General features: G+C 34.2%; 1 protein-coding gene across 1 annotated transcript; it reads left to right on the forward strand.

Annotated features, from left to right (window-relative positions):
- Positions 1–952: 952 nt before the first annotated feature.
- On the forward strand, positions 953–2,019 carry LOC104455043 (probable LRR receptor-like serine/threonine-protein kinase At3g47570). The gene is made up of 2 exons (XM_039317509.1): positions 953–1,490; positions 1,652–2,019. The coding sequence occupies exons 1-2, from the start codon at positions 953–955 to the stop codon at positions 2,017–2,019; spliced, it is 906 nt and encodes a 301-aa protein (XP_039173443.1).
- The last annotated feature ends 13,814 nt before the right edge of the window (positions 2,020–15,833 follow it).

Below are 15,833 nucleotides of genomic sequence, written 5' to 3' on the forward strand. Positions count from 1 at the left end.
TCAATTTGGAGAGATCCTGACAATGGGAGGCAACAACATCTCAGGAAATATTCCTTTCGAGATTGGAAATCTGAACAAAATGAAGATTATGGATCTCAGCCAAAATAATTTCTCAGGGCACATACCAAAATCTATCGGGAATTTAACAATGTTAACCGAATTGACATTGTATAGCAATAATCTCTGGGGCCCGATACCATCGTCTTTAGGAAATTGCCAGAAACTACTTCTCTTGGACCTTTCGATCAACAACCTTAGTGGTAACATACCCCCGGAAATTGTGGGCCTCTCATCTTTGTCAATTTATCTCAACTTGTCTCAAAATAGTCTTACCGGCTCCCTTCCAAGAGAAATTGGAAACTTGAAAAATCTTGGAAAACTATGTCTTCAAGGGAACAAATTATCTCAACAGATTCCAAGTAGTATTGGTAATTGTATAAGCATGGAAAGCCTATATATGCAAGATAATTTCTTTGAAGGGCCCCTACCATTGACTATGAGTTCAATGAAAGGCCTTCAGGTTTTGAATGTTTCCAACAACCGATTGTCCGACCAAATCCCAGAATTTTTAGGATCATTGAATCTAACAAATTTGAGTCTATCTTACAACGATTTTGAGGGTGCACTGCCTACTAGAGGAGTTTTCAAAAGTGCCATTTCAACTTCAATTGTTGGAAACAAGAAGCTTTGTGGGGGTCTGCCAAATTTTCAACTACCGAAATGCAACTACGAAGAGTCTAAACGGACGAAAATAAGAGGAACTATAGAAATCTTGATATGCACCATCTCTGCTCTTGTGGGAACAGCCTGCATAATCTCTTTTTTATACTTCTGGTTTAGACATAATAAGAATGCATCAGCTTCAAGTTCTTTTGAAGATGGGCTTTTTCATGTTTCTTATCATAGTCTATTGAAAGCAACAGATGGATTCTCCTCTACGAATCTACTCGGCATGGGCAGTTTTGGGTCTGTGTATAGAGGGCTTCTTGATCAGACTCAGTCAATCGTGGCCATCAAGATTCTTGACCTTACACGTGAAGGAGCTTCCAAGAGCTTCATAACCGAGTGTGGGGCTTTGAAAAGAATTCGACACCGTAACCTTGTGAAGGTACTCACAGCATGTTCTGGGTTTGATTTTAATGGAAATGATTTCAAGGCACTAGTTTATGAATTCATGTCAAATGGGAGCTTGGATGAATGGTTGCACCCAAGTGCATCGCAATATACAAAGAGAAGCAAGTTGAGTCTCCTTGATAGAGTGAATATTACCATTGATGTTGCTTGTGCATTAGATTATCTCCATCATCAATGCGAGTCACCAATGGTTCATTGTGATATAAAGCCAAACAATGTCCTTCTTGATGATGAAAAGAATGGACATGTAGGGGATTTTGGGCTTGCCATGTTCCTTCAAGAAGCAACGCATAAGTTACTAGTAGATCAATCATGCTCTATTGGATTAAAAGGATCTTTTGGCTATGTAGCTCCAGGTAATTCTTTCAATTTATTTTCTATATTGAACACGAAATTGTAGATCAATCCTTAGACAAAAAGTTATAGACACGAAACATCACCTATATCTCAATCTCAATTTTTCACCTTGCAATCATTAATCGTTGTAGAGTATGGAGCGGGAAGTGTGTATCCATAGAAGGAGATGTGTACAGCTTTGGAGTCCTCATTTTAGAGATGTTCACAGGGAAGAGGCCAACTAATGACATGTTTGAAAATGGGCTGGACCTTCATTACTTCGCAAAGGCGGCTCTCGGACACCGAGTGGAGAAGGCAATTGATCCCATTCTGCTTCAAGAAATCGAGGAGTTGGAGAAGAGACAAACCGTCACTTCAGAGGGCAAGAACAAAAGCTGGTTTAGTACTTTGGAGTGTTTGGTTTCAATCATTGAAATAGGAGTCACTTGCTCTTCTAAGTCTCCAAGGGAACGAATGGACATCAGCGATGTATTGACCAAACTCCAAGGAATCAAGAAGAAACTTCCTGAGCTGGTTGTCGTTGCCTAGTTGATGCCAAATCTGAACTTCATATGGAGTCATGTGTCTTTATGGTCATTGCTTTGTTTGGAATTGGATATGGAATTTTACCATCCAAGGACGATTTGAATTTGGCAACAACAAAACCACAAGTAATGGAGACTCACTGACTTAGGAATATAAAGAAGATCAAAATTAGTTGTGTCTCAAGCAAAATATCACTGCTCTTCAGCTGTCTGAAAAATAAATCTATTTTGTTTTGTTACAAAAGAAAGAAATAACTTTGAGAGTTGCACCTAGAAAATGTATTAATGTAAAAATCACTACAGCATAGTTCCTAATGTAAGTATTTCCAGAAATCTAGTAATATGGACTTTTGTCTTGCTCTCTTCCAAAGTTGACCTGTTTGTTTTGGCTTTTAAAATTCAAAAAAGAAAAGAAAAGATAAATGATTTTTTTTTAAAAAGTTAAATGATGTTTAAATTTTATAAAACATTACAGAAAGGAATATGTGATTACATATATTAATATTTGTGCATCTTTATCTATAGATAAAACCAGGACAGAGAGAACATTCGCTTTTGTGTTTGCCACATGGCAAATTTTACCTCCATGATTGTCAATGGCAAGTCATATGGCATAATCATCCAATTAACATTAGTTTTGTAATTTGTCATCTTTAAGCATATATCATTTATTATATTTAAATTTAAACTTAAGAATGGATAAAAAGTAAGTATATTATTTCTTAAGTGTATTCGTCCAATAAAATAAATAATAAGAATATCTTGAAATACATTTTGATTATCCTTCACAAATATATATCATCTTTTGACTTATGTCATTGATTTTATATTTTAAAAAAATAACGATAAAACACCTTTAATATATAATTAATCCATTTATTCTGAGATTAATGCAAAAGGAAAAATATATATTATATAAATGAATAGTTCTCATAATTTGAAGTATAGTTCTCGTTAACTATGTGAACAAAAGCATCAATTATCCATTTAACTCAAAATTAAATTGAAACAATATGAACATAACTTATTTTATCATTTAAATAAATTCCACTTAATATTCACTAAATTTAGACATTACATTTAAATAATAAAAATTGCAAATTATTTTAATTACATTTCATTTAGTTTTTTTACTTCTTTTAGAATGCACTTATCTTAAATATAGCGTATATCATTTGTAGCAAATTTGTTTATAAATAAATGAAATGAAAAATGAAAATATTATTTTCTAAAATCCAGAATTTGAACCTAGATACTTTTTTATTGAATTGAAATTAGCTCATGAGTTTTAAATTAGTTTCTTGTTTGACAAGGATTATTTATCCAAGGGAAATTTGAAATAGATCTAATTTACCTTGTTATTCCAAGTTATGAATGGAAAATCTTAAATTTGTTAAGTTCATGAGTTTTGATTTATTAGTTTATGTTTATTATACAATCCAAATTTCAAATAGCAAAGGAGCTAATTTAAGTAATTTAAAGCCACAGGTTTGATTATGACAAAGTATGTAAATAGGCTAAAGCAACATAAAAGTGGTAGATTAGCCATCAAATGCCAAATTTAGTAAGAGAGGAAAACATGATCATTCACCTTTACTATTTTGAAAAAGCATAGCATTTCAATTTCTTGCCACTTTTGTTAAAACTTCAAACGTGAACCATAAAGCTAGAAAGGAGAAGTTTCAAGTCTCTTGCTATTTTGTGGACTTTTGACATGAACTAGAGAGTTAAGGAGGAGAAGGAGTTTCAACTCGCTCGCCGTTTTTGTGGAGTCTTAATGTGAACTAAAGAATTATGAAAGAATCGTGAAACTTCAACATGCACCAAAAGGAGACAAAGAGGGTATTTTTTTTTTTTTTCAAAATTCTCAGTACCTCTCATTCTTCAAGAATTAGAAAGATCCTTTTTCAAATTTGAGTTTGTTCATCTAAATCTGGGTTCTTGTACTTCATCTTTATTTGCTTTTATTCCTTAATAAAAATTTATTAAATAATAAGCTATACCAATATGCCTAAAATATGTAATAAACATTGATATTGTACACACACACACACACACAATATATATTGTAGAGTAGAACGAAATTCGATATATAATTAAAAATAGGAATAAAAAAAAAATTGTTGTGATTTTTTGTTATTTTAAATTTTATTATTATATTAGAATTCAAATATTATTTATATTCATTTTTTATTAATTAAGAATTTTTTTATTCAACAAATATAGCTTTTATACTGACATAAGAAATTTTATCCACCTTTAACCCATTCCCATGTGATATTTTTATCCATACAATATCTTATTATATTCAATTTTATCTTATCTTGAGTATCAAATATGGGATAGGATAAAATTTATCATGTCCTATTTTTATTCTGGCTACCAAACATAGCCTTTATGAATGGGGCTCTCCATTTATATCCATACCTCTTATAGACGAAGACATACCAAATATTTACGGAATTTTTTTCTTGAATATGGAATATTTTTCACGAAAGCCAAGCTCATTCAAAGTCGTCATGACCCTGAGGATTTGAAACTTTTTATGATTGAGTTGAGATCAATGCCATTAATGCCCTCAAAATTTCAGCACTTAATTTTCAATTTTATTAATGTTCAAAAATAAAAATAAGATATTTTTAATAATAACTGAATATTGAATGCCAAATAATAATAGTTTGGTAACTAATCTGGAGAACTTTTAACGAGTTTTTGCAAAATATTTAGCAAGATTCCGAGTGTCAACAAATATGTTTTTCTATCGAATGAATTAAAAAAAATTAAGTGGCCTTTCATTACCTAGCAAATTAGTGATTTTCTAACTTAATTAAACCTTTTAAACTTAAACTAGTCATGATTATCAAATTTGTTTGATATTATTTTGAGTGCTAAATATTTTAATTTTCAAGACTTAATCGAGTTATCAAGCAAATTGTAAATTTGGAAACTGCTCTCCTCATATTTACTTTCGGTGAGCACCATTTTAAGGTATTGTAGCAAATGTGAAAATTTTGGTAACTATACATAAAATTCAAATTACCAATTATCTTGACATTCAAATTAGAATATTAGATAATTTATGCAGACTTTAGGAAACTTGAAGTGTGATAGTAAATTCTTTTATCATTCAAAAAGTGGAAATAGGCAACAAGTAGACGTCAAGTCTCATAGCGGTTACGAAATTTTGAATTGAAGCCACAACTTTTCAATTCACCTGTAAGTGTACGAGCAGGTCGGGCCAGAGGTTCTGCTAGAAGATGACTTGATGGTGATCTTAGTGTGACGCTTTTATACCGGGCCTTAACATTCCATGGTACGTGAGAATGTATCTGGTTGACATGAACAATCGACTTATTAGATATTTTCTAACATATTCCATATACCATTTATTGGATATTTCCAATAGCAGATAATCATCATTTATAGCATTTTGCATTTTTTTATTAATATTTTTAAATAGGTCAATCTATTGACGCCGTCAGTTTCTGCCCATGCTTATCTCCTCGCTTCCATTTGGTGGCTGCTTAAACTAAGAGGTGTACAGAGAGAGTCGAGAGAGAGCGAAGACGAGCTTTGATGGAGTCAACCATACCCAAAACTCTTGCTTCCACCTCCATCGCATCTCCAGGTCGCTTTATTGCTAATGCCTCCTATCTTGGCTCATCGCTCACAGACTCTACTGCATTAAACACTGACTGCATCCTCAACCCGAGCCTCACTTCGACCCTATGTTGCACCCCCAAAAACACAAAGAATGGGGAATGACATGGCCGTCCTTCCACCCAAAAGACGCAGCTTTAAACCACTAAAATCCAACTCCCAAAAATCCCCTCATTAATATCGATCTCATACTACTCCACGCTAGCTGCAAAACTGGAAAAATATTGGAAAATAGAGAGATAAACAATCACAGCTCATACGGCGCGGCTATCGGCTGCAAGCCGGTTCCTCCAGCACAAAAAACAAAAAAAAACAAAAAAAAAACAATCACAGCTCAACCACAGCTCAATGAGTAGTACGTACCACCGGCCGCGGTGGCTCCACTTGATAAGGCTCTGCTGATCCTCAACGAAGAGGTGAAGGGTTCAAAACCCAAGGGAGGCGCTAGGTGTATTAAGTGTGACTCAGGGGTGGTGGGTCCTCCTGCTTAAGTGTCACCTGGGGGTTTACGGCTGTCGGCTGCAAGTCGGTTCCTCCAGTACAAAAAAAAAAAAAAAATAACAACCACAGCTCAGTGAGTAGTACGTCTCTTCTAAGCGGATTGAACATTCACTATGCACCTTTATAAACACAATATCACCATTCATCAATTCTAAAGCTAGAGTATTGTATACGCAAAATATCAAAAGTAGATAATATCTTTCCAACAAACCTTTTTACGGATAAATCAATAATAATATCATATCATAATAACAAATCAACTATCAATGGAATATTCCTTTGTTTAATCTCATTTAACTAGATGTCGATGGTTCGTTCAATTGACTAATCTCAAATCACATGTCAATTGTCCACTTAATTGACCAAACTCATATCACATGTTAATGGCCCACTCCATTGACCAAACTCATGCTCAAATATTTGGCAATGATCACGCATAACACCCATGATAAGATGACCAAGATTCCCCCATGGCAAAGTCTCTACCTATTATTAGCCAGTGGCTTAGTCCACAAGGATATCCTAAACTAGTATGCATACCCACAAATCCCCCATTGGACTTAGGCAATATTGAATATCAATACCAATCCACAATAACACCATCCAATATCTATAAAGCCAAATCCATAAATCATTTCACATATCACCAAAAGCTTTTACAACTCAACTCATCGGCTAGAAATACTTTTCATAAAATATTCTCAAATCATTTCAAGACTTGTCTATAAAATAGTTTTACAAACTAAATTAAATCAAATGCATGTCATAAAGCATTTCATAAATTAATATCTCTATAACATTCAATAAACCATCTCAAAATCGAGAGCTTTTTGGAAAAAGATTTCGCAAACTCAAAATATATGATATTTCTCAACTTCATTCCTCAAAGACAATATATTTTTCCACCAATCAGTTCTTACATTATTCACAAATACCAAAAATATAGCAAAGCCTAATCCAAATTTTATGCAACAAACATGCTTATTCATATCTCACAACATATCAATTTTTTTACCATTTTAAATACATAAGTTTACAAATTCTCAAAAGAGATAGCACCACTCACTTTGAAAAGCCGAAAATTAGCCTACGGTAGTTCCTCGAACCAACACACTCGCATTCCTATTAATCAATCAAAAATTATATCAAAATCATGTAATATGCTACTCTAACTTATGACTCAACTAAATTATGTTTATTCATCGATAAAACGACATCTGTGCACTAATAAATTTTATATTTTTAAAGTGATTATTCAAGCCGTATGTAATGCGGAGCTTGAGCACAAAATTTAGTCACACCATAACTCTTTCTACCGAACCCCGTTTCAAATATTCTTACAGTCAATAGAAAGATCTTTCAACATACTACAAGGACCTCAACTTGACTGATCCAAAATCAAGCCGAAAATCAATAAAAGACAGCCCTGAATTTGCTAGATGTGCATCATTCATCATGTGCGAGAACTTAGAAATTTTGTTTCGGACAAACCATATACTCAAATGAAGTTTCCTAAAATCCTACTACTCCATGACATCCTAAACTATCACTCACACACACACACACATGCACATGCACACGCACACACGCACACGCGCACACACGCGCACACGCGCACACGCACACATAAAGGACAGGCAAATCTAATAGTATGAGAAAAACTAACGTTAAGCTTAATCTAAACGTCTACGTTTGTTTGACCTGTTTATTATGTGGAAGAACTCTAAGGGTTCTATGTCTTTGATATTATCAAAAAAGTCTGGTAATTCATTGAAAGTTTGTATAATGTGGTATAATAACTCAAAAGTTAAAGTTATTATAGCCAAGAAATAGACTAAGTAAAAGAATGATGTATAAATAAAGATTAAGCTAAATAAAATCTCGAACATTAAAAATAATATGAAGAGCGAAAGTAATGTCTAGGATAAAAAGTAAGAGTAGGCTGAACCAAAAACCAACCATATGGGTGGTATAAGCTTTTATTTACATGAACTGTAAATTACATGAAAAATAAATTACATGTATTGAGAGTGTAGGAACTAAAATATCAAGTCATCCATTAAGGTGGTAATATGCACTCCAGGAAGTATTGGCAATGTGTTATAGAAAGAAGTTAACCAACTATCATGTAAGTTGGTAAACCCTAACTAAACTAAATGTATTTTGAAAAGAAAACAAACTTATTTTGTAATTAGGGGTATAAGGTGAGAAAGCTTGAAGCTTGAGGGGAGATGAGGGATTACAAGGGGGAGTAGAAGAGGAAGAAGTGAGATCTGAAAAATTCCCCCCATTCCTGTGCCGGGAACATGTATTTATAGAAAGTGCTACAGTGAAAGTGCTACATGTATGTCTAAAGTGAAAGTGCTATAGTATATGTACAGTGAAAGGGTTACAGTGTATTGCTTTTCCGCCACTGTAACTGTTGGCTTGTGATGTCCTATCTTTGGGCTAGATAGGTTATCTTGTCCTAGCTTTCGACAAGATTAATCACGTAACAGTCATCTTCATTGGAGTTTCCACTGTGATGTGTTTGTGAGGATCTTTCTTGGCTATCCTGTGATTTGGAATATCCACATTGTGATTCTTCCACCTCTGAGAGTATTTGTCTAAGGATTTTGAAATATTCTTCTCCATTCTAGATTGCAGTGAGAGCTGCGCTTATAATGGATTTCTCCCACAAAAATGTTGCATTGGATGGTGTTGTGGTTATTTAGGTATTTTGGCTTTTTAGCCAACTCCTAACCACAGACTCGGATTCTTGTTCATAGTATTTGAATCCATCCCACCATTTTGTTTTGTATTTTTGGACTAGTATTGGTATACCAAGTTTCATGGGAGATGTACTATAGTCAAATTCCCATGCTGTTACCCACAAGATTCTAAATATTATAAAGAAGTGCATAAGGCACTTAAATCGTGATTCATGTTGCATTAGTGCAAAATATTCACGAAATATTTGGTATCTTTGCTTAACTATGGGGTGTAATGTTTCTTCTAAAGAACCGAAGAGATCCCACCAAGAATCAAACCAGTTGGGTGGATTCTCTCTTGGGAAATGGCCTTTGAAGAAGACTAACCATGTACATTAGAAATTTGTATATTGTTTGAAGAAGACATTTCACCAGGCTTGTTGATAGTCCCAGTAGATGTATGAGGTGGTATAAGGTAATTTTTGGTTTATTCTGACTTGGAATTTTCTGGGTGTATGGGGTGAGGCTCCCCATTGAGTGGGGTGTATGATTTTGCTAATGGAAATAATAGAGTACATAATATTGCTTGTATCGCTTTATCAAGAAAGTGAGTAAATCTTGCTAATTCTGTTTCCACTAAAATTTATTCATAGAAAGCAAGAGTTTTATTTGTATTGTGTGGTTTGAAAATCTATTTTCTGGAAATATATTTTCGGCAAATTTGATTAGATTTTTGTCAAAAAAAAATCCATCTTCTACAGTTAATATTTTTTGGAAGGGAAAAAGCCACGAAAAATCCTGAACTTTGCCCAAAGTGACATATTTACCCTAAACTTTTTTTGTGACGTGCAAAACCCTAAACTTTGCCAATCGTGACACATTTACCCCAAACTTTTTTTTTGTAACACAAAAAACCCTCAACTTTTTATGTGACACATTTACCCCAAAATTATAGGGCATTTGGTCTTTTCATTTTTTAATTTTTTTTTTCTTCTCTCTTCCCTCCGCTGGCTAGCTGGCGGAGGGAAGCCGACGTCCGGCGAGGGCTGCCCTCGCCGTGGTTGGGCGAGGGTCACCCTCGCCGGCGTCGGGCCGTCCCGCCCTTGCCGGCATTGGGCAGCCCTCGCCTGCGTTTGGCGAGGACGACCCTCCCCCGACACTGGCGAGGGGTGCCATCGCCGGTGTCGAGCGAGGGTGTCCCTGCCCTCACCTGTGTCTGGCAAGGACGACCCTCGCCCCACGCCGGCGAGGGCGGCCCTCGCTTGCGTCTGGCGAGGAGGACCCTCGCTGGACGCTGGCTTCCCTCCGCCGGCTCCGCCATGGCCGGCGGAGAGAAGAAGAAGAAAAAGGAAAAATCAGAATAAAAAGACAAAAATGCCCTTAATGGGGTAGATGTGTCACGGTTTGAAAAGTTTGGGGTTTTTCACGTCACAAAAAAAGTTTGGGGTAAATGTGTCACTTTAGGCAAAGTTCAAGGTTTTTCGTGGCTTTTTCCCTTTTTGGAATGAAGCTCTTGAAAAGAATTTTGATTTTTAAGAATGAGGGATTGCGTGTGGCCTAATAATCACTTCATTCGAATTTTTTTTTTATTATGTTTGCCTTTGAGCTGTAAGTGGGGAATGATTGTTACTTCAATGGCATTAGATGGCTCTTTCTTTATTTTTTTTTATTTTTTTTGTAAAGACTGAGCAAGTAGTTCTAGTGTCTTCTTGGAGAGTATGACAGTTCGTTTGGTTAAAGCTTGTTTGAGTTCTTCTTTATCAGATGTATTTGGTATTGGTTGGAAATGGTATTTGTCTAGATGTTGTTGGTTTTCTATCATTTCGAACCATGACTTGATTGATGTTAAGCCTTTTTGGCTTGAGTGGTGTATTGGAGGTTTTGGCAATGACTTTGCCTTTATCTTTGTCCTTTTTAGATTTTGGGTGGCATGATTGTATTTCCTATAAAAATTCTCTTGTGAGAAAATCTGGTAATGAATTTGAAGAACTATTTATAAATTCAATATCAAAATCGAACATTGAAAGTATGGCTTGCCATCTAGCAAAAATCTATTTTGATGTAATATTCAAGACGTCCTTTTGTAAAACATTTTTGGCTGATTTGCAATCAATTCTCAAGAGAAATTTTTGGTTTAATAAATATTCTTGGAATTTTGATATAGATAGAACAATAGCAAGTATTTCTTTTTCGATTGTTGAGTAATTTTGCTATGTTGATTTCCAATGTTTTGAAATAAACTGGATTATCTGTTCTTTACTATCTTTTACTTGTTTAAGAATACCACAGTATCCAATTTCTAAAGCATCTGTTTCAACTATTTTGAAAGTGGATGAATTAGCTAGATGCAAGCATGGTATTTCTTTAACATAGGTCTTTATTTGTTTGACAAAATTTGTATGGACTGAAGTCCACGGTGGAGGATTCTTTGTAGTCTTTGGTGTAGAGGTTTATAAAGTATATTAATATTGGGGAAAAAAATCTAGAATATAATTGAGACTTACCTAAGAACTTTTTTGACAAGGTTTTGTCTTTAATCTCATCCGGGAACTTATCAATAAATGAGATTGACCTTTTCTTTATTGGAATTATGGTACCTAAATGGATATTTGGTAGGAAATACTACTAAACCATTTTGCATGATTATTTTAATGAAAGTAGATATATGTTTAAAACGTTGTTTTATGTTGGAAGAAAATATTAGAACATCATCTATATAAACTATGATAAACTCAAAATAATGATTAAAAATTTCATTCATAATCTTTTTGAATTCTAAAGGGGCATTTTTGAGACCGAATGGCATAACATTATATTCGTATTGGCCAAAAAGAACAATAAATGATGTTTTGTATTTATCTTTTTCATTCATTTACATTTGCCAAAATCTTGATTTCATATCAAATTTCGAAATTATTTTTTATCTACACACACTATTTAACATATCTTTTTTGTTGGGTATCAAATACCTTATCCATCTAAGGGATATATTTAAGGGTTCATAATTAATGACTAACCTAGGTACTCCTCTTTTTAATTCAGCACTTTTATTGACATAGAAAGCGAAACAGCTTCATAGTGATTGACTTTTTCTAATGAGTTTTTTGTTCAAAAGATTTTGTATTTTTGTTTGACAGAATTTTAAGAATTCTTAATTCTTTTGTGCAGGATAGTTTTTGTAGGTATTTTATTTTCAGAAAAGTCTTATTCATAAGGTAAATCTACAATATGTTTCTTTCTTTCCCAAAACACATTGGGTAAGATGGAATATATAGTCTTTTCTCTGTGTTTTTTTAGGAATGCTATTTTATCTTTGATGTTTGTTTTTATGAGATTTTTCTTCTATTCTTTTGAATTCTAAGTCTTCTTTTAAAAACTCAAGTTGGTTTTCTTTATCTTTTACTAGACAATTTATTTCTAAAATTGAGTGTTCTTGTAAGATGTTTAGGCTTCTCTTTTGTAGTTTTGTTATGAAATCAAAAGTGATTTTTCTATTTGAAGCCTGTCGTGACCCAATCTTGTTGCCCTTGAATCCCTCACTATCATGAGGAGAGAAAAATGGGGGAAAATGTCAAATTTAGGGGTACTTGATCACGAGAGTTCCCTCACGACTTGCGTTCCAAAAGACGTCATCACCTCAACTTCCAGATCAAGTCTCTCGTGAGTTCCCTCCACGAGATCGCGAGTTCTCCCAAACTCATATCCCGCATGACAGCGGAGTGTCGCAACCCGTACCCACATGGGTGACACACCTTGAGAAATGAGGTTGGATGTGAATATTGGATTTAAGGGTACCTTTACTATGGTAGCCCTCTCGATAGTATCATTCGCCCATAAGGATGACATCACTTCATCCTTTGGGTACTGCCACATCAAGTATACTAAACCATGGTAAGTTTTATTGAAACGTGTACCCCGCACGACGGGTTCATTAAACAGACTAGTTGTTTATAACAACTTAAAAATAAGACGGGAGTTACCACTAGCCTCATTTTGGGGGTCGGCTAAAAGACCCAATTGAGAGTCGGGAGTATTCTCTCGATTCCTACGCAACCAAATATCTAAGTTCGGGGACTTGGGTTACACTAATATTTCTACTAGCACCATTTCAGTACCTAAATAATATGTTGTGTTTTCTTAACGTGTCCATGTGTTTCTTCTTACTTTTTCGAAATTGTTAATCATAAACTAAGCAATCATATGTGGTTGGTCATTTTCATACTATTCTATTTCTAGAAAACAGGAAAAGAAAGCAATCAATGTAATTGAAATTACGAGACAGTAAGTAAACAATTATGAAAAGTAGTAAGTCTACCATGCAATCTTAGAAAATATAAAAGAGAAACACAATTGAAAAAGATTATAGGAAGAGAGAAAACCCACTACTCGTCGGGCTTTATACAACAAATGGAACCCAAGACATATGTCAGGGAAATGAATAGTACATGATAATGATCAGAATGGACATCGACCTCCACCATCTTCGTACTTTCTCCATCTTCGGGGTCCTAATCTAAACCTAATCTAGAAACTTATAATTAGGTGCATACAATGGAAAGAAAGAAACATACACATCAAAACAATCAAAAACACAATATTATGTCAAGATTAATCATTTAAATAAAGTTCAATACGAAAGTAAAATTTTGGGGCCTCGAGGTCGGCCTTTGTCTTTCATACAAGGGACCCACTTAAAACACTTACCTAAGCCATTTTTTTTATGACTTATAGCAATTATTGACCAATTGTGTTCTTGCATGGCCAATAACGCTTATAAGTCTCCTAATCAAGCGATCTATGTGATCCCATGGTTTTCCCTCGATATCATGCATTGACCCTACTAGTCATCTAAAAGTCACATGCATTGTAAAAAAATTAAACATGCATGTAGGTCTTTTGAACCTTATTTCTCAACCAATCAAGTAAGAAAGTGAATTGTCGGCGGGTCACTTATTACCAAAGGTATGTGCCAATCACAAACATAGGCAATTTATAATGCATGATGGGATTATATGTATGAGGAGTACATGTGATATTTCAAAAACATATTTCAAAATCATTCATGAAAAGTTTTGAGACAAAGTGATGTATCAGCTATGAAAGGCATTCAATTGCCAAGGCTAGCCTGGGGCTCGCATAAATGCACTCACAAGTATAGCATATATTTTAAATATAAATCAAACCGTGACTTTCATGGTGTCAAATCAGGATTTAAAAAAGATTTGAAAATATTTAGGATTAAGAAATATCTAGGCTATGGAATACATTCAATTGCCAAGGCTAGCTCGGGACTCACATAAATGCACTCACAAGAGTCATAAGAATTTTGAATATGGTCAAAATCACGATTTTTCCTTAAACCAAATCAAGTTTTAGAGAATAACTTTTTTTAGAAATTGTTTTTGAGAAACATCACATGTACCAAAGTATTTTTTTGAAAGATGCAATGTAAAAGGGTCAATTGTTGAACAACAAAGATCAAAGCATTTAGAACAACTTCCATGAAGATGGCATTGCCTAATTTCATGCACAAACTAATCTAAAAAGTATAACTAAACAATCATAATCATGCTTATATCAAGAAATTTTAGAACAAACATATAAGGACAACAAAATTGGGCAACACCAAATGATAATTTGGCAATAAAAAAATTCCCTAATATGCATGATGAACAACTTTCGTAAAGAAAGTTTTCTTGAACAATCTATACATGATTTTATAAAAATCAAACAAGTAACAACACATCAAAATTTGTCAAAACAACGTAACATTCAGCTAATGTTACAAGGATTTGTCCTATCAAAACATGTCTAAAAATCATCAAATTTACACACAACATAGCCAACATGATGACAAACAAGTTTCATTAAAAGGCCGAGTACATATTCGAAATAGAAAAAATGGAACAAAAATATCAAAGATTTGTCCAAACAAGGGTTAGGACAGGGTTTGAATTTGATCCATTGTCCAGATTCTGATCTAGTTTTGAAAAAATGGAAAGTTGGTTCAAACGATGAGCGATTGGCATGAAATCATCGGCATCAGAAACTTCTAAGTGTGCCTTACGTCTTTCTAGAAGAGCTTGAGTCCAAACTATGTCAATTTGGTATCCAAAGATTGAGATCTCTAAAAGTGTGCGCATTAGTAACTAAGAAAACAAAACATAAGCATTAATTAGAAAATCTCAAAATCACTCAAAGAATGCACAAACGGCATGAAGAAATCACACAGGACTTAGGATTGGATGTGACGGAAAGTTTGGATTGTCATCTAAGCTTAAGTTGGCATACAAAATGTCATGCAATTTAAATGATATTATGAAATGATTCTTGATTCCTAATGGTATGCTTGGGAATCCTAAGCATGATAAACACTTCTGTGAGACAAATTTAATGTGCAAGATGATACTCAAAGGATATGACCTAAACATGTATGTAAATGTCGTAACATGCGGTTTAATAATTAAGAAGGCATGACCGTAAGATTTGATCCCTAAATGACTTAAACAAGCACAGAAATATGCACATATGATAAGGTTTCGTTTCAGCATTAAGTTTACAGATCAAGCATGATTTCAGCCATCTTCAAGATATGCATAAATCCTAACCAAAAATCTCACATACAGAGTATGCGATGATGAAGATTTCTCATTCAAAGTTCAAAACTCAATTAAGACCATATGAGTCGTGGTAAAAATGGCAAAATCGACAAACTATATGTTCAGCACACGTTGCTGCAATACCTTTTACTCTAATGCATGCAATTGACTCACTTTGCCAATGTAAAAACCTTGTAAAGCATGTATCAATTGAACATATGTAGCATGTATTTCAACTCTCATGAAGGATTTGAGACCAAATAGGTGCATTTATTGACTCAATTTCATCAAAATAAATTTCGGACCAATGTAGGACAGACTATTCTATGTTCATATCTAAGCAATTTTGACCTAGCTAAACATCTCTA

This window comes from Eucalyptus grandis, chromosome 7, assembly GCF_016545825.1.
Source record: "Eucalyptus grandis isolate ANBG69807.140 chromosome 7, ASM1654582v1, whole genome shotgun sequence".
Lineage (NCBI taxonomy): Eukaryota > Viridiplantae > Streptophyta > Magnoliopsida > Myrtales > Myrtaceae > Eucalyptus > Eucalyptus grandis.